The sequence below is a fragment of the Balaenoptera borealis genome (genome assembly GCF_965194805.1).
Source record: "Balaenoptera borealis genome assembly, chromosome: 1".
Classification (NCBI taxonomy): Eukaryota; Metazoa; Chordata; class Mammalia; order Artiodactyla; family Balaenopteridae; genus Balaenoptera; species Balaenoptera borealis.
In genome coordinates this window covers 140,868,647-140,889,691 of record NC_138860.1, presented here as the reverse complement: position 1 = coordinate 140,889,691, position 21,045 = coordinate 140,868,647, and the positions used below count along the sequence as shown (strand labels likewise).

At 35.4% G+C, this 21,045-nt stretch overlaps 2 protein-coding genes across 10 annotated transcripts in view; one reads left to right on the top strand and one right to left on the bottom strand.

The window, feature by feature from the left end:
• Positions 1-445: 445 nt before the first annotated feature.
• Positions 446-12,648, top strand: USP1 (ubiquitin specific peptidase 1). 3 transcript variants are annotated; one of them, XM_082357040.1, is made up of 10 exons: positions 446-1,442; positions 2,059-2,164; positions 3,550-3,788; positions 5,053-5,173; positions 5,731-5,835; positions 6,386-6,546; positions 7,789-8,465; positions 9,127-9,297; positions 9,989-10,190; positions 11,159-12,648. In XM_082357040.1, exons 3-10 carry the CDS (start codon positions 3,619-3,621, stop codon positions 11,889-11,891), a joined length of 2,340 nt encoding a protein of 779 aa, XP_082213166.1. In that variant the 5' UTR covers positions 446-1,442; positions 2,059-2,164; positions 3,550-3,618; the 3' UTR covers positions 11,892-12,648. The 3 variants fall into 3 exon arrangements, with proteins under 3 accessions (XP_082213166.1, XP_082213167.1, XP_082213168.1); XM_082357041.1 differs by lacking the exon at positions 2,059-2,164; XM_082357042.1 differs by lacking the exon at positions 5,731-5,835.
• Positions 12,649-14,887: 2,239 nt separating this feature from the next.
• Positions 14,888-21,045, bottom strand: part of DOCK7 (dedicator of cytokinesis 7) — a 184,726-nt gene continuing 178,568 nt past the window's right edge. For all 7 annotated transcript variants that reach the window (XM_082356245.1, XM_082356247.1, XM_082356246.1 and 4 more), the window contains 2 exons: positions 17,937-18,104; positions 14,888-15,344 (listed from right to left, as the gene is read on the bottom strand). In XM_082356245.1, coding sequence (XP_082212371.1) covers positions 15,302-15,344; positions 17,937-18,104 — 211 coding nt within the window. In that variant the 3' untranslated portion in view covers positions 14,888-15,301. The remainder of the gene's footprint in view (positions 15,345-17,936; positions 18,105-21,045) is intronic.

Below are 21,045 nucleotides of genomic sequence, written 5' to 3'. Positions count from 1 at the left end.
TTCCCCCAGCCAGAGCTGGGCCCTAAGAATGCTCTTTTCGTTTCCTTGTCCGGTCGGGAAGGGGAAGGGATAAACGCGAGAAAATGAGGCGTGGAGGGGCTGAGGAGGGAGCCTCAGCTCCGCAGCATTCGGTTGAGAGTTTACTGTTATCTATGGCGGTGCTTCTTTTTACTGGATGGCCTGGCGTCTGAGGTTGCGTTTCGGTACAGAAAGCTCAAGCGCAGAGGAGCAGGCAAGGCGGTCAGCCATTTTCCGAAAGTAACTGCCGGGTAACCCCGCCCGAGTGTGTACGCATGAAACGGGGGCGGGACTTATTGTGAAGGCCTCGCTCCGGAAACCGCACCCTCGCTGGCGTCCTACCCTCGAGGATTCACAAAACGCAGAGCGAGATTTAACAGTCGGCAGCGAAAGCGCGCAGTCTACCGCCAATGAGAGCGGAAGGAAGGGAAACGCGCCTGAGGAACACTCTGTATGTCCAACAATGATTGGCTGGAGCCGTCCCCTCTTCTTTTTGGTATTGGCTGGACTGCCTTTCCCCGCCCACCAGGTGGGCTTTTTTTGTCTAGGTACTTCTGATTGGCTCCTTCTGGGCTGCGGGGGGCAGGGTTGGGGATTGTTCATCACGGATTGGTGGATTTGAGCACCTGGCGGTAACTTCCCGAGCAAGAAGCCCGTCCCATCTTCTCTCTGTCCCGTCTCCCGACCCGTACGCTATCCCCTCAACTCTCGCGCACGAATGGTTAAAAAAAAAAAAAAAAAAAAAAAAGGATTAGAGGCTCGAGCCCGCCAGCCAGGCCTCTAGCTCCTAGCGCGCGCCCTCAGCGAGGACCCATGCGAGCTGCCCGTGACACTGCCTGCGCTGTTTGAAACTGCAAAACCCGTTACAAGCTTGGGGCAACTACCGTTCCGGCTGGTTCCGGAGCCCGTGCGTGCCAGGAGGGCGAGTGGCGGTCGCGATGTGGCTCTAGGCTTTCGCGTCTCTGCAGCCTGGAGACTAGAACCGGCAGTTTCGTAGGACGCCACCTCCAATCGCAGCGCTGGCGCGGGCGGAGGCTAAAACACAAGGGTCCTGAGACTGAGGAAAACGCGCCAAGTTCCCGTCGGCGGTGGAGTGAGGAAGACCCCAGCGGTTCGGGCGCCGGGCGAGCGGAGCCGCTTGTGGCGCTCCTTGCCGTCCCGGGGCGGGGACGGGGGCGGGCTCGGTCGGGCGCCGCTTCGGGGATGTAGTCGTTGCCGGCGCCAGGCAGGACCGAGCGGCAGCCCGGGTTCCCGCTCTTGAGAGCGAATGGTCACTCCCCTGCGGGGAGGGCGATCCGGCCAGCTTTTCCGTGGGTCGCGGGCCCCCGCGGGCTCGGGGCAGGGGCTCACCTGTCGCACCCGCCGTCAGCCCGGTTAGACTCGTCGGCGTCACTGCCGCGGACCTCGCTCTGGGCCATGACCAGGTAAGAAGGGCCCGTGGAGGAGGGGCCGGTGCCTGGGCGCCGCGGCAAGTTCGGCAGGAGTCCGAGGGGGCCGCGGGGAGGACCCCGGCTCCTTCGGTGCTGCGCCCCCGCCCAGCTGCCAGCCAAGCCGTCCGCGCAGCGGGCGGCGCCCCCTCCCGCCGCCGCTGGGGACTCAAGGCAGGTGCTGGCTGGGAGTAAATAGGCCAACTCCGCGAGCTGTGGTTCTGCTTAAAGACGCCTCCCGCCGGGCCGGTGCCGCGTTTGACGGGCACGGACATCATCACCGTCCCGTCATCTTCTCACTTTCTTTTCCGTTCCTAGAGTTTGCGGGGTAGGGAGAAGAAATGTTTGCGCTCACGTTGTTCTGTGTCGGTGATTGCTAAATTTTACCGAGCAGTTTAACTTACTTTTTCTACAAGTATTTAGAACGGCACGTGTCTTAAACCTTTGTCGAGGATGTTATTCTTGTTTTACATTTTTCGTGAAAAGTTGGGATTGAGTCGTCCCATCTTACAGAGGAAAAAACTTGAAACTAATGAGACTTAGTGTTCACACTGTCATTTGTCAAGAACATTTAATGTTCTACTTATTGTTTTTTCTGCGAAACTTGATTTAGAGTTACGGGAGAAACATTTTTGATGTAACAACCCCCAGTGATAAGGACAGCCAGGAGCAAGAAATGGTATAGAAGATACGGCACCTGGTAAAATGTTATATTTTAGGTAATGTTAATGTTTAATCATTGCTTTGAGGAGCCCGGAGGGGTGGTTTATTGATTAGGATTGATAATGTTATTTCAGCTGCTTGGTCATTTTTTTTTTATATTTATTTAAGTCCGGTTATTCTGTCTCTTAGAGAATCCAGTTTCCATCATTTATTGGAATTGGCTCCCAAGAAAAAACCTTTTACAAAAATCGCTAATGCTTAGAGATCCCTGACACTTCAGTGCAGGCTGGTTTATCGTTCATGATAGCATTTCATCAGCATTAGTGGCCAGGAGAGTAAATTGAGTTGGAGGGGGGATGGGGAAATTGGTCGGCTTTCCAATTATTCCTGAGTTGTCTCAAAAAGGTGGTTTCACTGCCGAGTTCAGTGTTGTGAATTCCCAGTTCAGAGGCAGCCGGGTTTTCGCTTATGCTTAAGGATGAAATTTAGTTCATCCTGTTAGTCTCTACCTATATTATATTTTAAAGTCATTGCTGAGTTTTTGGACTCTTAGGTGATTTTCTGGTAATACTCGAGTCAGATAGTAATATCTTCCTAATGAAAAATAGGACTAAAGTGTAAAATAACTAACACAAATAGAGCCATTTTTTTTTTAGTCCAAAAGTTTTATTTTAAAACAGGGAAGAAAGTTTGCACAAGGCAAACTTTTCTTCTTTCCTGCTTAAAGCAGTATCTTAAAAAATTCTAGTTAAAGAAGTTTGAAAAGTCAGTATATTTTGGTTTCTAGTGCATAAGAATTTGATATACACAAAGTGCAGCAATTTTTTACACCATTATCCCAACTTTGCATATGGTTTATTACTTTTCACACAAGTTTTTAGGTGTAAACTTAACACTAGATCTAGGCCTTTCCTTGTATGCAGATTATACTTTAAATAGACCTTATTTTGTATAACTAGAAAAAGACCTTGGAAGGAGAACTCAGTCACTTCTCGCACTCCTTTGATTTCCCATTCATCCCTCTGTTTCCCACCTTGTACTTCAGAATTAGAGATGGTACTTGCTCAATGTTTCCTGAATGAACTAATAGATAATAAAGTTTTTACCCCTTGATGATACTACTTTACCATTACTACTACTACTACTACCAGTACAATGGGGTCTACTACTAAAATGAGGTATTTTGTGATGTGACCCTTAATCTAATAGCAGCAGGCTAATAAAAGTTCAGTATCTTTTTTTTTTGTTGTTTGAGAAAGTTAAGGACACATGGCAACTGCTTCATTTAAGCAATAAACACTGACTGCCTGTTATTGGCAGGCATTAGATTTTCAAATACAAAGTTCTAATACCATTCCTTGGTAAATTTGTTTTCAGAAATGATGATTTTATTGCCTACAGCTGATAACTGAAAACTAATAACCTTTTCTCTGATTAACAGATATGATTGGTGATTACAAGGTCCCTGTATAAATTAATTTTTGTCAACTCCTTGGGATTTGAAGAGAAAATGCCCGGTGTCATACCTAGTGAAAGTAATGGGCTTTCAAGAGGTAGTCCATCAAAAAAAAACAGACTTTCCTTGAAGTTTTTTCAGAAAAAGGAAACCAAGAGAGCCTTGGATTTCACAGATTCTCAAGAAAATGAAGAAAAAACTTCTGAATATAGAGGATCTGAAATGTATGTTATTTTCAGTATATTTCTGTACTTTTAAAAATTCCACATCAGTGAAAAAGCAGTGAACTTGGATTGATATCTGCAGTCATTCTGACCTGATAGTCCATAGAGGGAGATAAAAAAGCACACATTAGTGAGACAAGTCTAGCAGTGTGTAATAGTAGAAACAGGATTAAACTGGTGGTTCCCCACAGAGATCAGTCATCACAGTTCACATTATAACTCATTTAAATTGTGCTCAGCCGATTAGGCTAACTTAGAGAAATACTAATTGACTAAAATTATTTTTCAATTTAAATTTGATTTTAGTGCAACACACTTTATGTAAGGGTAAAGAAATTCATGGGGGACAGTTACCTGACATAAACTTTGTAGTCATACCTAGTATATGAATTCTCAAACCTGTTGGTGTACAATTACAAATTATATTTAAAATAAACTTAAAAATAAGAAATGCTTTTTATACAAATAAATCCTTCAGTGACTGAAATCAGAACAAAATGGAATGCTTTACTCCACCAATAGTTGCTCTAGTTGGAGTCTACACTTGCTCCGTATTCAGCACGTAGGCACTCTGCTGTGGGTCTAACGTAGATTTGCTCCCCTGTATAATTTCCTAATATTTACCAATAATCAGTTTAGGAGATTGTGTGTGAACCTTTTGCTTACCAGCATTCGTGCCTATAAATACCTTGAGGTATTAGAGTTATAGCTAGCAGCTGTAAAATAAATAAAAATTCTGTGAGGACTGTTTGTTAAACTGAGGTAAAAGAATTATAAACGTGAACAATTCATTTTTAAGTGAGGAACAGCTGTGTAAGTATCTTCATAGACTCTGTTTCCTCTTAATCTTTTGTGAACAGAATCTGACTTAGATAGTGCAGCCTTTCCCAAATATTGTCATATTCAGGTTATTCCCAGGTTTCTATTCAGAGTTAAACTACTTGATTAAAATGTCCTGTTGGCTTAACAAATCATAGTACCAATTCTGCAATTTTCTGCTCTGTAAAATGGGATTAACAGTCCTTTAATGGAATTGTTTTGAAGCTTGTTGAGTGTACTATTTTTAAAGTGATTGTAAAACTTTTATTCTGTGTGTATAGCAATTTTTGCACCTGTACAGATTAATTGTCTTAAAATGCCATCTGAATAAAAATCCATATACTTTTCGGATCATACAGTTTTTGGGAAAAGACTAAATCTAGGGAAGTAATATTTCCACTTTAATTCTACTTCCTTATCCCTTTCTCTTCTTTGTACTTAATAGTGATCAAGTTGTTCCTGCAGCACAGTCCTCACCTGTCAACTGTGAGAAGAGAGAAAACTTGTTACCGTTTGTGGGACTGAATAATCTCGGCAATACTTGTTATCTTAATAGTATACTTCAGGTAAGTTGACAATTTTGCTATATAATAAAACTTTAGTAGGCAAAGAATGATGTAACACTTAATATTTTCTGAGAATTCAGGTTATTGGAGGATTTCAGTTGTCCATAATACTGTCTTTGTCTTTGTAAATAAACCAGAATTGGGTAAAATAATCATGATTCTAAATTGCACGTTACAAATTTCAGTTGAGGTAAGAGAAAATGATATATTAAATAAAATTGGGATAGCAAAATTGAGTAGATGTTGATTAAATTGAAGATACCAAACTTTTAGTTTTTCTGTCTGATTCCTGATTCCATGGTGATATGTATTTTAACCCTTGGAACTATATCTGATTCATGTTGTACCCTTGTATCTGGTCAGGCTCAGTGCTTTGTTGCACTGAGGGAAGATAGCAGGCTACTATGATGAAATAGAGAACAATTTTTGACACATCTTAATCTCAGAATTTAAAGTAATGCACATATGAACATGCTCTACAAAAAGCATGATAGTGTTTTACTGATTTTAGGTATATTGTTTGTTCAGTAAATACTCAAGACAATCTCACTTTATAGGTATTATATTTTTGTCCTGGTTTTAAATCTGGAGTGAAGCACTTATTTAATATTATTTCAAGGAAGAAAGAAGCCCTAAAAGATGAAGCCAGTCAAAAAGATAAGGTAAAAAAATAAAATTAATGGAAATTCACTTGCTTAGAAATGAAAAAGTAATAAATACAGAGAGGATTTGGGAGGAGAATGACAAAGATTATTTCTCTTAACAAATTACATCTGAGAATTAAATTTCTCATTGGCAATTATTTTTCATTCTTATGGGGTAAGCAGCTAACTTGATTACCCCCTTTTATAGTGTTTTCTCCAGTCCTCTAATTTACTGTTTACCAGTAAACATTGTCACACACACCACTATCACAACATATTGTACTCTTTTACCCCGTTATTTATCTACTGTTTTCAAGTTGACTCACTTTTACTATATAAATAAATTTAAAGAAACCTTTGACTTATGTAGTTAGAAAACCATTATAACCCACATAATAGAAAGTAACCAAAAATATGCTTAAAATTTTTTTAAGTTTATTTTGTATACCTCCAGAAAATTAGTGTTATGAAATTAGATTTAGAAAAGCTAGTGTTGTCTAGTGAGATAAAGAAGGGGGAAGGTACTTAATTTGTTCAAAAATTAAAATGTTTGTGTGTTTCTTGACAGGGAAATTGCAAAGAAGATTCTTCAGCAAGTTATGAACTAATATGCAGCTTACAGTCCTTGATCATTTCAGTCGAACAGCTTCAGGCTAGTTTTCTCTTAAATCCAGAGAAATATACTGATGAACTTGCTACTCAGCCAAGGCGACTACTTAACACACTCAGGTATAGTCTATTATATAATTTTAGGATTCCAGTTTAGGTCATGCTCTCTCTGGAGGAGAGTGACATGTGAACAAATGGGGGGAATAAAGGGCAAGGAAAATAGACACTACAGATCTACAGTCCTTAATATCCCAGAGGCTCCAAAGACTGGAAATTTTTTCTTATGATTGGTACTAAATTCATTAAATCTGAATTTGTGTGAGGCTGTTTATAGTCTTTATTCATATTTATCTGTAATGTGAATATTCATACTCTTTTCTGTAGAAGAAGTAACGTGTGTAATTATGGGATACTGCCCCTATTATGTTGGTGATACATATTTTACCTATGTGCCAGATTCTTTTTTAATCTGAAAATTTCTGAATTACCAAACACATTTGGTCCTAAGGATTTCAGATAGGAATTATAGGTCTGTATTCAAAATACGTTATATAAAAGAACTGTAAATTGCAAGTATTCTATTTTTGTTGTATGTACTTAGAAGAGAAATATTAGTTAACTGGATTAGATTTCTTTGTAGTATTACTTAAAAAATGAAAATTTATCCTATATACAGAATAGCTTTATCCAAAATACTACAGGGTTTAAGTCTTTAAAAAATTATTTAATCGTTTAGGTTAGGAATAGACCTAGATGTAATACATTGCCATACATTTGTTAAGAGGCAGTGTAGCATGGTGTCCAGGAGGTTTGAATCCTGACTTTTGCATCTCTGTGACCTTGAGCAAGTTATCTGTAAATAGTGGTGATATGGTACTTACCTCATAGGGTTATTGTGAGAATTATACAAATAATATAAAAAGCATTTTGAGGGAATCCCCTGGCAGTCCAGTGGTTAAGACTCTGTGCTTTCACTGCTGAGGGCTGGGCTTCGATCCCTGGTCGGAGAAGTAAGATCCCACGTGCCATGTGGCAAGGCCAAAAAAAAAAAAATTATATATATATGGCATTTTGAATAAAGCATGGTACACAGTAAATCCTATATACATATTAGCTATTAACAATAATATTTAGAAGAGCAAAGTATTTGTGATAATGAAAATCAGGTTAAATTTGTTTTTAGTTACATGTTTAGGTAAGGAGTTTCAAATTAGTAGCTGAATAAATGTTTTTGGACTTTTAAATAATTTATGATATCCCTATAAATGAATTCATTTCTGTATGGAAAGGTGGTTTTTGGTTTTTGTTTTGGTATTATATCTTCAAAACTGGAATAGATGAAATGGAAATTTTTATTTATAGGGAACTCAACCCTATGTATGAAGGATATCTACAGCATGATGCACAGGAAGTATTACAGTGTATTTTGGGAAACATTCAAGAAACATGCCAACTCCTAAAAAAAGAAAAAAATGTGGCAGAGTTATCTACTAAGGTAGAAGAAAAACATCAGAAAGAGGAAATGAGTGGTAATAACAGCATGGAGATGGACAATATGAGGCATTCTGAAGACTATAAAGAAAAATTGCCAAAAGTAAATGGGAAAAGAAAAAGTGACACTGAATTTGGTAACATGAAGAAAAAAGTTAAAGTCTCTAAGGAACACCAGTCTTTGGAAGAAAACCAGAGACAAACCAGATCAAAAAGAAAAGCTACAGTTGATTCATTAGATATTCCTGCTAAAATAATCCCCAAGTACATTTCTGAAAATGAAAGTGCAAGACCCTCACAAAAGAAATCAAGAGTTAAAATAAACTGGTTAAAGTCTGCAGCTAAGCAACCCAGCATTATTTCTAAATTCTGTAGTCTGGGTAAAATAACAACAAACCAAGAATCCAAAGGACAATCTAAAGAAAATGAATATGATCTTGAAGAGGACTTGGGGAAGTATGAGAATGATACTACAGCTAATGGTTGTGGACTTGAATCTCCAGGGAATAATGTTATGCCTGTTAATGAAGTTAAACCCATAAACAAAGGTAAGTATAATTTATTCTTGGACATTGATAGGTAGGATTAACAGCTGCGGAATTGAGTTTTCTCTTCTTAGATCCATATACAGTATAATACCTGGCTAAAGTTTTAAGAGAAATTTAACACAATGCGAACTGGAGTTTCAAGCACTACACTTACATGTATTTTGTGTGTGTGTGTATAAATCTCACTAATTTTAAGGTAATAGTAGTTTATGTTTATAAACTAGGAGAGTTCAATTCATCTTAATGGCAAGAGAATATTTTACCCCTTTATATATGCAGTATTTGACATAAACTCATGAAAGAAATTGCATTTGCTAAGTAGTTATACCATACTGGATTTCTGCTGAGGTTCACACAGATCTCAGGGAAAATTTGTAGAACTTACATGACTAAATTTCATCCTTTGGGGTATCTTTAGGAAGGGAGTTAAGAAGACACACATGTGTTGAAACTTTTTTTAGAGATAACAGTAATTCATATTCAAAATTATCTTTACAGGGAGTTTATATTTCATGAGTAAGTCACCTCTTAATGCTAATAAGCAAGTTTGAGATACGAAAATCAGCCTTCTAGCCATGATATACTTTAAATGGAATAATGTTTATTTGGGCTGTACTGAAAAATTCATCTGTATAGATTTGTTTTCCTTTTTTTGTTTTAGGTACAGAGCAAATTGGTTTTGAGCTAGTGGAGAAATTATTTCAAGGTCAGCTGGTATTAAGGACTCGTTGCTTAGAATGTGAAAGTTTAACAGAAAGAAGAGAAGATTTTCAAGACATCAGTGTACCAGTGCAAGAAGATGAGCTTTCCAAAGTAGAGGAGAGTTCTGAAAGTAAGCAAAATTGGAGGCTTGCATGGACTATGGAATAATTAGAGTTTTCCTCAACAAAACAGTCTAATAAGTAGCTTGTATAATTATTGAGAAAAAACTCTTTTAGTGTCTTTGGTATAATAAAATCTTTCTGCCTATATAGCTACACTTGTCAATAGTTACTAGCATTTGGAAAATTGTGGCATCTTTATTTTGATGTGTAGAGTATGTTATAATGGGAAAATGAAATGTTTTACTAAGTTAATTTTGGGGTACCTGAATCTCAGAGCTACTGAGGATATTTTTGTTAACACCATATTTGAGCCAGTGTTTTTTCTTGTATAAACCACAAAAAGTGTAGTAATGCCATGGGAAGTGATCATGAGACTGGTTTACTTGTTCAGATATTGTAAATTGACTATTAAATATAAAGTCTTTCTCACATGGAGTCAGAGGGTAGGGCTTATATTGATTTTGCTGTCCCTATGACCTCAATATTTTTTGGCTGACCAGATATAAATATTTAGAGGTATGTGCACTGTCGAAGATGAACTTACAAGTTTCTGAAACTAAAAAAAATCTCTTAAGTTATTATTTGGGAAGGATTAGTCAATTAAAATGGTATGCTAATTCTTAACATAAAAATTTGTGGCTTAAGTTTTTAATTTCTGAGAGATTTTTCATTTGTGAGTGACAGGATTCTCTTGTGTAGTTTCTCCAGAGCCAAAAACAGAAATGAAGACCCTGAGATGGGCAATTTCACAGTTTGCTTCAGTGGAGAGGATTGTAGGAGAAGATAAATATTTCTGTGAAAATTGCCATCATTATACTGAAGCTGAACGAAGTCTTTTGTTTGACAAAATGCCTGAAGTTATAACTATTCATTTGAAGTGCTTTGCTGCTAGTGGCTTGGAGTGAGTATTCTAAAGTTTTGTTCAAAATGCTATGATAGTAAGGAAACAGTACAATAGTGTAACAGAAACTACTGAAATGAAGTAATTTACAAATATTGCCTTAGAAAAGTTTATTGTTTTATTAACAGTTTCCCTGTAAAAACGCATCCGTTTAAATCCTTCTGGTATGAATGTGTATGATTTGTTCACACATTTTTCATTTTCATTCCTTATTTGATTATTTTAATTAATTGATTAAAGCAGGGAACAAATTTCATACATACATCAACATTTTTTTGAGGGGAGCAAAAAAGCAAAATTATTTTAGTTTTAAGGTAAGTAAGCCAGGAAATAAAACTAGTCTGAACAATTTGATTCTTCTGTAGTTGAAAATTTAAATATCTGAAAGCAATAATAAATATAAAAATGCCAATTACATTTTAGATAGTCTTTTTCTGACATGTATACATGTCATTGTAGATTTTATTCCTTTCTATATTAATGAACTGTTTGAAATTACCACGAGAGCACACATTTTCTTTTGCCAGAAGATGACATGGTCCTTTCTTTCAGTGGCCTTTTCCTTTGCTACAGTACAATTTTATTTTTTGTCCCCAAATCTTGGTTGTAGAGACAGACTTCACATTAAAATGACTTACTAAATATAAAGGAAAAGGATTTTGAAGATCAGTGTTTTTTTTTTAATGCCATTTATTTTCTTATTGCACAAAATTAGGAAAATAAAGAAAATTAAGGGGGGAAGTGCCAAATATCCTTCACAGAAGCACCTGAATATTAGTACTTATTTCAGTATTCTTTGTGTAAGTATTATACAAAATTGGGGTCTTGTTTTTTACTTTGTGTTTTATTCATATGAGCAGTAAATAATATGGGTTCATTCAGACTTACTTGGTTTCACATTGGGTGTAAAACTGAATATATATAAAGTGGAATCCCAGAAAACCTTTTTTTTTTCCCCCCTTCCAAAGGTTTGATTGTTATGGTGGTGGACTTTCCAAGATCAACACTCCTTTACTGACACCTCTTAAACTGTCACTAGAAGAATGGAGCACAAAGCCAACCAATGACAGCTATGGATTATTTGCAGTTGTGATGCATAGTGGCATTACAATTAGTAGTGGGCATTATACTGCTTCTGTTAAAGTCACTGACCTTAATAGTTTAGAACTAGATAAGGAAAATTTTGTGATCGACCAAATGTGTGAGATAGGTAAGCCAGAACCATTGAATGAGGAGGAAGCAAGGGGTGTGGTCGAAAACTATGACGATGAAGTGTCGATTAGAGTCAGTGGAAATACCCAGCCAAGTAAAGTTTTGAACAAAAAAAATGTAGAAGCTATTGGACTTCTTGGAGGACAAAAGAGTAAAGCAGATTATGAGTTATACAACAAAGCATCTAATCCTGATAAAGTTGCCAGTACAGCATTTGCTGAAAATAGAAATTCTGAGGCTAACAATACTAATGGGACCCATGAATCTGATAGAAACAAGGAATCCAGTGACCAAACAGGCATTAACATGAGTGGTTTTGAAAACAAAATTTCATATGTAGTGCAAAGCTTAAAGGAGTATGAGGGGAAGTGGTTGCTTTTTGATGATTCTGAAGTGAAAGTTACTGAAGAGAAGGACTTTTTGAATTCTCTTTCCCCTTCTACATCTCCTACATCTACTCCTTATTTGCTATTTTATAAGAAATTATAGTGAGTATTTTCCTTGTGTATATATTAAACAGACCTGGACAAACATCGGTAAATTGATTACATCAGAAAGTCTTTAGCTTAGCTTTTGAAGCTATTGGATATTATTGGTCTCTCTAGGTTTTTATATAAATAGTGAAATTTGAATTGTTGAAAACCATGTTAATTTTTAGAATTCATTTTCCTTAGTGGAGACTAGTGATTGATGCATTAGCTTCTGGGAACAAACTTGTATAGGTTCTTAACTGAATTATTCAGAATGGAAGCATTTAAACACTTTGAATTCACACCTATCTTTTGTGTTTGCTTTTTCAAATAAAGTGCTTGTATTTGTATCTCCATATTTTGGAGTAATTATCTACATGATGTTTATAGGTTCTGTGGTTTTTCAGCTAAGAAGCAGAATCTCATTTCAGTACATTTAGTTTTGTAAGTCATGAAGCCAAATCTTTGATGGGCTGTATTAGAGGCACATGTATGTATTCACAATAGTGCACATTTTGTGCCTTGAATCACTTTGAAAAGTGTCTCAGAAAACCTGAAGAGTCAGTCCTCTTCTATCTTCACAAGAATTTTATATGTATTTATGAAAATGATTCTGTACCCTAGTAAATCTTTTTCGGCGTGGACTAATTTGTATCTCTTCATAGTCATACTCTGCACGATCTGTATATAATGCATCGAACTTAGAGGTGTGACCTTAAATTTAACTTTTTTTAAAAAACCAGGAGGTCAATAAAATTTAAACTGCTTAACAACTATGTATACAAATGCTTGAGGATTTTTTTACTTGCATATTTTTTACCATAAATATAGCTGGCTTCTCTTAAAAAAAAACAACATGTGTGTGTATATATACACACATACTATACACACATATATATACATAAAAGAGAATAAACATGCATAATTACCTTTAATAATACTTTCTGACATTTGGAGGCGAAGAAATTGAATTTCAAATAGGAGAAATTGTGCTTAGTCCATCTAAATTGTCATACCTAGTTATCCTTTAGACGTATAACTATGGAATCCAAAACTGGAGAACTTAAGGTGAGGCTTTGGGCACACAAAACACTTGGTCATATTTTCACTTTAAATATATTAAATTGGTAAATGATCGATTATGACTTGTTAAAGGACATTCTTGGTATTAAGAATATGAAATATAATTCCAAAGAATATATAACTAACTCTTGGAATAACACTGCTATACACCACTTCAACAAATAAGAAAGAGTACCTGTCAACTAATAAACTACACAGTTAATGTCTTTCTTACACATTCTTTCACAAGATGGTGTGATATAAAAAGTCACAGTTCTTGCCACTTTCTATGTTCAGGATCACTAATGGAACTTTTAAAAAGGAACAGCCCTGAACACTACCCATAAGCAGCTGAGGGAGTAGGAGTCACTAATAGAACTTTTAAAATGAAACAGCCTTGAGCACTACTCGTAAGCTGATGGAGTAGTTCTAGGATAGAACTTGGGCTTCTGTAACACTCAAGAGACAGCCTAGAACTATACTAGTTAAGAACTAGTGTGGATTCCTGATATGAGAAAGTTTGTTTTAAGAAAATTGAAGAACACGGTAAGTTAGGAATTAACTGTTCAGTTACACCAGTGTTTTAAGAGAGGAATCCTCTTCTGATTTTACGTCAGATGATTACTGTCTGATAATTAAATCGTAATTATATAAATTTTAAAGTTCTTGATATTGTCCCTGAGATAGGTGACAATCCAAACTCTTACACAGGTGTAACCTTATGAGAAATCACCTAGGAATTAATTACTTAATATTCTTCCCCCCACCCCAAAGAGGGAGAGAGTATGTAAATAAGTTACCTTTTCTTTTTTGTTTGCTTTAAAGAGTTTCCGTTCTTGACTGCCTTTCCTTATTGACCATCTGGATCCTCTGTTCCCAAATACATATTTTTGAGGTTATGCTTTTCTGACTCCCTAGTTCACCTGTTTTGGTCCACCTGTAGACTCACCTGAAAAACCTTTCTGTGATTCGGTCTTTGAATTGATGTAGATAAGAGGAATCTGAGATAAAACTGCCTGTTGTAAAGGTAGGCTGGAGCGGGGAATATCAGCCATCACATCTACGCTCTCAGGAGAATGAAGGTACCATATTATATTTGATCAGTTCTTAAGTGATTCATGTAAGTGGTCAGTAGATCAAAGGGATAGATTACAAGTGATACCTTTCTATAAGTTACAATACTGCACAAAGAAAAAATGTTCAAACAAACACTTCCAGAAATGATTAATATGCACTTCCTTGGAAAGACTTGCCAAATAATTGAAATACATGTTGGAAAAAAACCTGCATTAGTTTTTCATATCATAAAGTTACAATTTTAAATTAATTAGCTCTTAATTAACAGCTAATTTTACCTTTTATACATATACTTTGTAAAATCTATACAAGTATCAAAAAATATACCTTATTCAGCTGGTAGATTAAAATCAAACACCAGCTCTGTTATTTTTATGGTGATGTAAGATAAGTTTAAAGCGGATTTCTAATTTACCAGTTTAGAACACTAAAAATTGATGAAGTGACTGTCTTGTCTAATTTAAAACAGAGGAGTCATTCATTTTAGTTGCTAAGGGTCAACTTTTATATTACTATCATTACTATAATAAGGTTGAGAGTCAAACTACTGTCACTGGTATTAGCTATCCCAATATGTAATCGTTATTTATAGACAGAAGTTATCAGGTAAAGTTACTTCTGCAATTCTAAATCCCTTTTTTGCGTGCCTAAATGGAAAATACCTTAGAAACCAGTTTTAAGACTTTACAAACCAGTTATCAATAATTTATTTCTACCCATTAATTTATTCATTTAATTTGGGGGCTATTATCCGGGCCCATAAAGTGACTGTCAATTATGATTTTCATTTTGCTAGTTTTGGAACTGTTTCTTGAATCAACTCTAACTTATTCTCTGCTTTTGTCAGTAAAAAAATTTTTTTAAGTCTCAGTAAAATTAGTGTAAACATTCACATATTTAATAGTACCTTTAAAATAAGCATTACTACATTTAAAATGGTTCCAAAATGAATCTATAAATGGTAATATAAATTAAAAAATACAAACTTAAAGTAAATTAACATTAGCTATGGTATAAATAATGGTAAATGTAAGTGTACCTTTGAGTCATTAAAATGTCTTAAAAAAGATAACAGCATATTACCAGAACATTAGAAACCACAGCCATGATTCTCAAACTTCAGCAATCGCCATTTGATATTGTTTGGCCACTGCATTCTTCCATGAGTAAATTAATGCTATAATTTCCAGAATTAAGTCCCAAGTCTTTTTCAAAAGTTCTTAAATTCTTTTCACACTCAATGTTGAATACATGGCTTTTCTCAAATGAATAAAAACAAGTGCATTTATATTAGAGATCCATTTTGCGCAGGCTCATTCGACTGAAGGAATCCCTGGAGAGAAAATGAAAGGATATAGTTATAAGTAAACAATTTTTATATAATCCTGTAAAATATGTTTACATGCTTTCTTTCTGCCAGTTATCTCAAAGTTTTGCCACCAAAAGCTTACTGACTTTAAAACTTTTTTGCCACCAAAGCTCTTTTAACACTTCAAGTTACATGCTTATCCTACACACTCTGCCTTATGTTATTCTAACTTGTAGAGTTCTCTATAGATTAGAAGTATTTTATAGTAACCACTCTATCCAAGTCCATTGATCATTTATTCATCTGTCCAATAAATACATTAGATATTGTGATTAAACAACTAAGGGATAATGGGAGAGATTTCAGGAAAAGATTTACTTGGGGTTATTAAAAGGCAAAATGCAAGTGTTTTACTTAAAATATTAAATTCTAAGTCTTAAATCAGTGGTTCTCATATTTTTGGGATTTAGGTCCTTTATACACTCTTAAAAATTGAGGACCCCCAAGGAAGCTTTTGTTTATGGATTATATATTGATATTTACCATATTAGAAATTAAAACTAAGAACATTTTAAATTATTTTATAAAATAACCCATTACATGTTACTGTAAACAGCACTGTTTATTAAAAGTAATTTGCAACAGTTTTAGAAGAGTGGCATTCTTACATATTTAACATCTGGCTTAATAGAAAGCCTAGATTCTTAGTATCTGCTTCTGCATTCAATCTTTTACATGGCACGTAGTCTCTGGGAAACTCCACTGTACTCTCATGAGAGAATGAGCGTGAAAAAAATAATATTTGACATTAATATGATAATTTGTTTTGACTCAGGAACCTCCTGAAAAGGTCCGAGGGATCCCTCGCATGGGTCCCAGATTATACTGTGAGAACCACCATCTTAAAACCTCCTAAGGTATTTTCCTTCTTCCTTAAGCTGGTTTGTTTTGCTTATCTTTCCTGCCGTTAACGTTAATAGTCTCTTAAGGTTTCCAATCTCCAGGAAAGGAGAGGACACGTACATAGAGATCATGTTCAGCTTTGAATCTTGAAGCTTGGTTTTTTTTGGAAAATAGCAGTCTTAAAAGAGTGTTGAAGAAAAAGGATTTTCTAAATTCCAAAAAACTGCCTGCAAATATTAAGAACTAAAGCTTGGAGGAATAACCATCAGAGAGGAAGGCAAAACTCAGGGTAATGGTGTAATGGAAAGCTTCCTTCAGATAGGAACAATACTGTCTTTCCATTGAAAGGAGTTGGAGAGATTTGATGGAAGTGAGACTACCATTAGGAGACTTCCTGACTACTTCAGGGACCCAGCACCCCATCCCAGGACCTCTGACCAATGACTGTAAGATTGGTGGAGGTGGCTAGAGCAGCAAGAAGTAAGAAATTCCAAAAAGATTGAAAGGGAAGCCCAAAGTGGAGGGAACTAGTGTTGCTTCCCATCAAGAATTTCAAGAGGAAACCACCCAGGGTGTCTTGCATCATTGTAAGGATGGTGGAAGCAAAATATAATATATTCTGCCAGAGAAAGGATCTAAAACAGGCCTCCTGGTCTCCTTCTGTTCCTGTAGATGGTCTGTCTACATGCTCCCTGTAGGGGACAAGACATACAGCAGGCACTTGGTATACATTTTCAGAGGCCTAGAAGTACACAAATATTAGATCACTGAAGAACAGGGAATATTCTCATTTGATCAAATAGTTAAACTTTCTTTTGTAGTATATTATACTTTGCATTTACATTCCATTTATATAAGCAACTTCAAAGACCTTCCAGATATTAATTGATCAGGTAAGTACAATTTAATAGCTTCACTGCCATAATTCAAAGAAAAGGGTGGTAAAATATTGGTGCCACAACAATTCAATAGATGTATGTACATTTGGATTTCAAAATGCAAAGAAGGCAGTTTACTTTTAGCAGTTAACATGCCCTGTCCGGAATTCAGGGGTTAAAAGGAAAGATGTTAATAAGCACTGTCCTTGGAACTTTACATGCCATTTAATTTCCACAACAACCTCTTCAAGGTATTATTTTACAGAGGAGAAATCTAAAATTAGATTAAATTATCTGCTCAAGTAGAATTATGGTCAGTTGTAGAAAATTCCAAGTTACTTCCACTTCTAATTTTATTTGTCACAATTAGAAAGTGAAGAAAAATAGTGAAGTCGTCTTGATACTCAGTGGGGTTATCTGTTTTAATCCAAATCTAGAAGAACATACTATATACTATTTACTGTCAGGGATAAGGGAAATGAATACCTGGCTTCAAGTACATTCTAGCAAATTCTCTCATAGGAATACCAGAAAGTGTGACAGGACATTAAAAGGAACAGTTCTAGGAGGCCAGACTTATGTGTGGTGTCCTGGTTAGTATGAGTTCTTAAAACAACTTTATTATTCTCTTCATTACAGAAAGAACTGACTTTTATCTTGTAGGCTGATTGATTCAGGTATAGATGATGAAAGGCTTACATAAGTTGAACTTGTTAGGTTTCAGAAGACAATATTTGAAACCATTTAATAAAAGTTAAATAAATTCACTTTTAAATAGTTCAAGCAGATTTCATTTTTCTGAAGATATCCAAAGTAATAGAAAAAATAAGCATACCTGTGGCAGGTAACAGGTAATACTGCCTTGTATAACTGAGGGATCTTTCTGTTTATCAGAGGCTGTAGGGCCTCTTTAAGGCGATGATAGTTTCTCTCTAGTTCCCTTTGGTACTCCTTTTGATCTGGCCCAATTAAGCTCTTATTTTTTCTTAAGGCATCCTCACACCTAGGAAAAACAGTGTGTTATCAAAAGAGTTCTTCTGGCATACTTTTAGGGCATGCATATATATATATATATTCACCATGACGAGGACATTCAGTTTTTCGGTTGTATGTAAAACATCCTCTCTTGCTATTAGGTTTAAAGCAGGGAACAGATGATCAACAGAGTTTCTTTAAAATCTAACATCTGCTTCCAATTTTCACAATTGAAAATTATATATACTTTAATATTAAATCTGACACCCTTTTTTTCCCCACATATCACCACTAGACTAAAAGTTCTTTAAGGGTTGTAACCGTACTCATTTATGTAGCAACAATGGCATCTCGTACAGTGGTTTGCCTTAACAACTGAATAGATCTGATATCTTTTATTCAACTTATTCAGATATTTAAGAAAAATATCTGGACTCCAATAGATAAATGGAAAAAGCGCGTTTAAAAAGAAGTATACATATCAATACTTGTAGAATGCAGCTAGAGTGATACTTAGAGGAAAACATATAGCCTTAAATGCTTATATTAAGAAAAGAAGACTAAAACTGAAGCGCTAATAAGCAACTTAAAAAGAACAGAATAAACTCAAAGTATAAGGAAGGGAATAAAATTTTAAAGTATGATAGCTCTATATTAAAAAATGCAAAAGTTGGTTGTCAGAAGAATCTAAAAAAATAGACTAAGCTCTGGCAAGAATAAATGAGAAAAGGCCAAGTATCCTCTTCTAGAAATAAAAAATGGGACATAAAGTCAAATACAGCAGAAGTTTATAAAGGCACAGAGGATATTATGTACAATTTAATGCAAATAAATCTGAAATTCTACTTTTCTAGATCAATTACCAAAAATATTAAGCAAAAAAATGAATAAAATTTATTAAGGAAAAATATGAATAATCCTAAAACCATCAAATCAGTCAAATCACAAATCTACCCACAAAGAAAACATAAACATGCAAATTCTAAACATTCTAAGGACAGATAATCCCTTTGTAACACAACTATTCCAGAGTATATAAAAAACTATTCCAGGGTATAGGGGGAAAAAAGAACTATTCCTGAGAAGAGTTTCAAACTCATTTTTCAAGGTTGGGATACCAAAACCTAATGGGGGCTATAAGAAAATACTTGTAATTCAATCTCACCCATGAAAACAGTTGTAAAACTCCCAAACAAAATACTACGAAACTGTTCTAACAACATATTACATCCCTACTCCCCACATACAACCCACTTGATAAAATCTAAAATTTGTCATGATAAACTTTTAGCATAACTACAAACAGGTAGGAACTTTTTTCACCTAATTAAAAATATCTACAAAAACATGAAGAAAACATTATACTCAATGCCGAAAAAATTTCTTTTCGATCAGAAACAAGAAAATGATGCCCTCTATCACCATCCCCATTCAACACAGTAATGGAGGTCCTAAACATTACTGTAAGAAAGAGATTCTACAGACAAATTATTAGAATTAACAAGTGAATTTGGCAGTATTCTCATGTAAAGCATATAAAGTTCAACTGCATTTCTGTATGCCAGCAAACAGAAAATATAATTTTAAAAGATACCATTAACAAAAGTATAAAAATACTAAATACCAAAAAGTAAGTCAAAAGATACGTAAGACCTCTACAAAAAAATTAAAAAAAAAAAAAACATTCAGAAGATCTAAGTGAACGGAGAAGTATACCGTATTCATAGACTGGAAGAGTCAATTCTCTTCCAATTGATCTATAGATTCAGATTCAGGTTATTATTTGGGGTGGGGTAGAGGGAGAGATACATTGATTCTAAAATTTGAAATTTATATCATCAAAAGGAAAAGGGCCAAAAGTAGTCCTTGAACAAAATGAGAGGAATTGCTCTATCATATATGAAAGTTTATTATAAAGCTGCAGTAATTTTAAAACACCATAATATTAGTTCAAGAAGAGATAAGTAAACAGTGGAAGAAAACAAAGATCCTAGAAACAGATGCACACAAAATGAGCACTTGATGTGTAATAGTGCAAAGCAGTGGAGAAAGGCTAATCTTTGAAATAAGTGGTGCTGGGTCAACTGCACATCCATATGGGAACAGAAATCTGACCCCTATCTTACATCATATTCAGTCATCAGTATAGACAAAAATCAAACATCCCTACCTTGAACCATATTCAAAAATCAAATTTAAGCTGATTTTTTTAAAAAGTAAAAAGGCCTTTTTTGCCTTCTTGCCCTTTTGTTTAGGCTATATTGAATTTTAGAGATACCATTATATTGACTTTTTAGAAGTCAACATAGAATGTTACTCTGACCTCAGGTAAAAAATCTCTTAAGACACAAGAAGCAATAGTCATAACAGAAAAGACTGAATCATTTAACTATATTAAATTTAACAACTTCTGTTGATTAAAAAAAAGGTGCTAAGCCCCAAATTCAGAGAAGGTGTCTATGATATTTACAAATGATAAAGCATTACATATCCAAGAATATGTAAATACTCTTAGAAATCCATAAGGAAAAGAATCCAATAGGAAATGGCAAAATAAACAAAAAACAAAAAACCTTGAACATATAACTTTACATCTTGCACATGACAAGATGTCCAACCTCACTGGTAATCAGGGAAATGCAAATTTAATCCCTAATCACATAATCATTTCACACCCACCAGACTGGTAAAAAACTGTCAGACAATATCAAATATTGGTGAGGTTACATAGCAATAGGAACTCTCTCAAACATTACTGGTGAGAATGTAAATCTGGCTTCACACTTTGGAAAAAGATGTGACATTATCTGGTTGAAGTAGAACCTATGAACCAACAACACTACTCTTAGGTATATAAGCCCTAGACTATCTCTTGTACATCCAGAGGTAGGTAAAGAAATATTTGAATAGTATTCTTTGTAACTAAAAAACAACAACAAAAAACAAAAACCAGGAGACAGCCAAGATAT

Excerpts from the sequence above, each read along its gene's own strand:
- USP1 (XM_082357041.1), top strand. The coding sequence starts at position 3,619 with ATGCCCGGTGTCATACCTAGTGAAAGTAATGGGCTTTCAAGAGGTAGT. Across the intron at positions 9,298-9,988 it reads AGTAGAGGAGAGTTCTGAAA|TTTCTCCAGAGCCAAAAACA; the intron begins GTAAGCAAAATT and ends TCTCTTGTGTAG. Across the intron at positions 10,191-11,158 it reads TTTGCTGCTAGTGGCTTGGA|GTTTGATTGTTATGGTGGTG; the intron begins GTGAGTATTCTA and ends CCCCTTCCAAAG.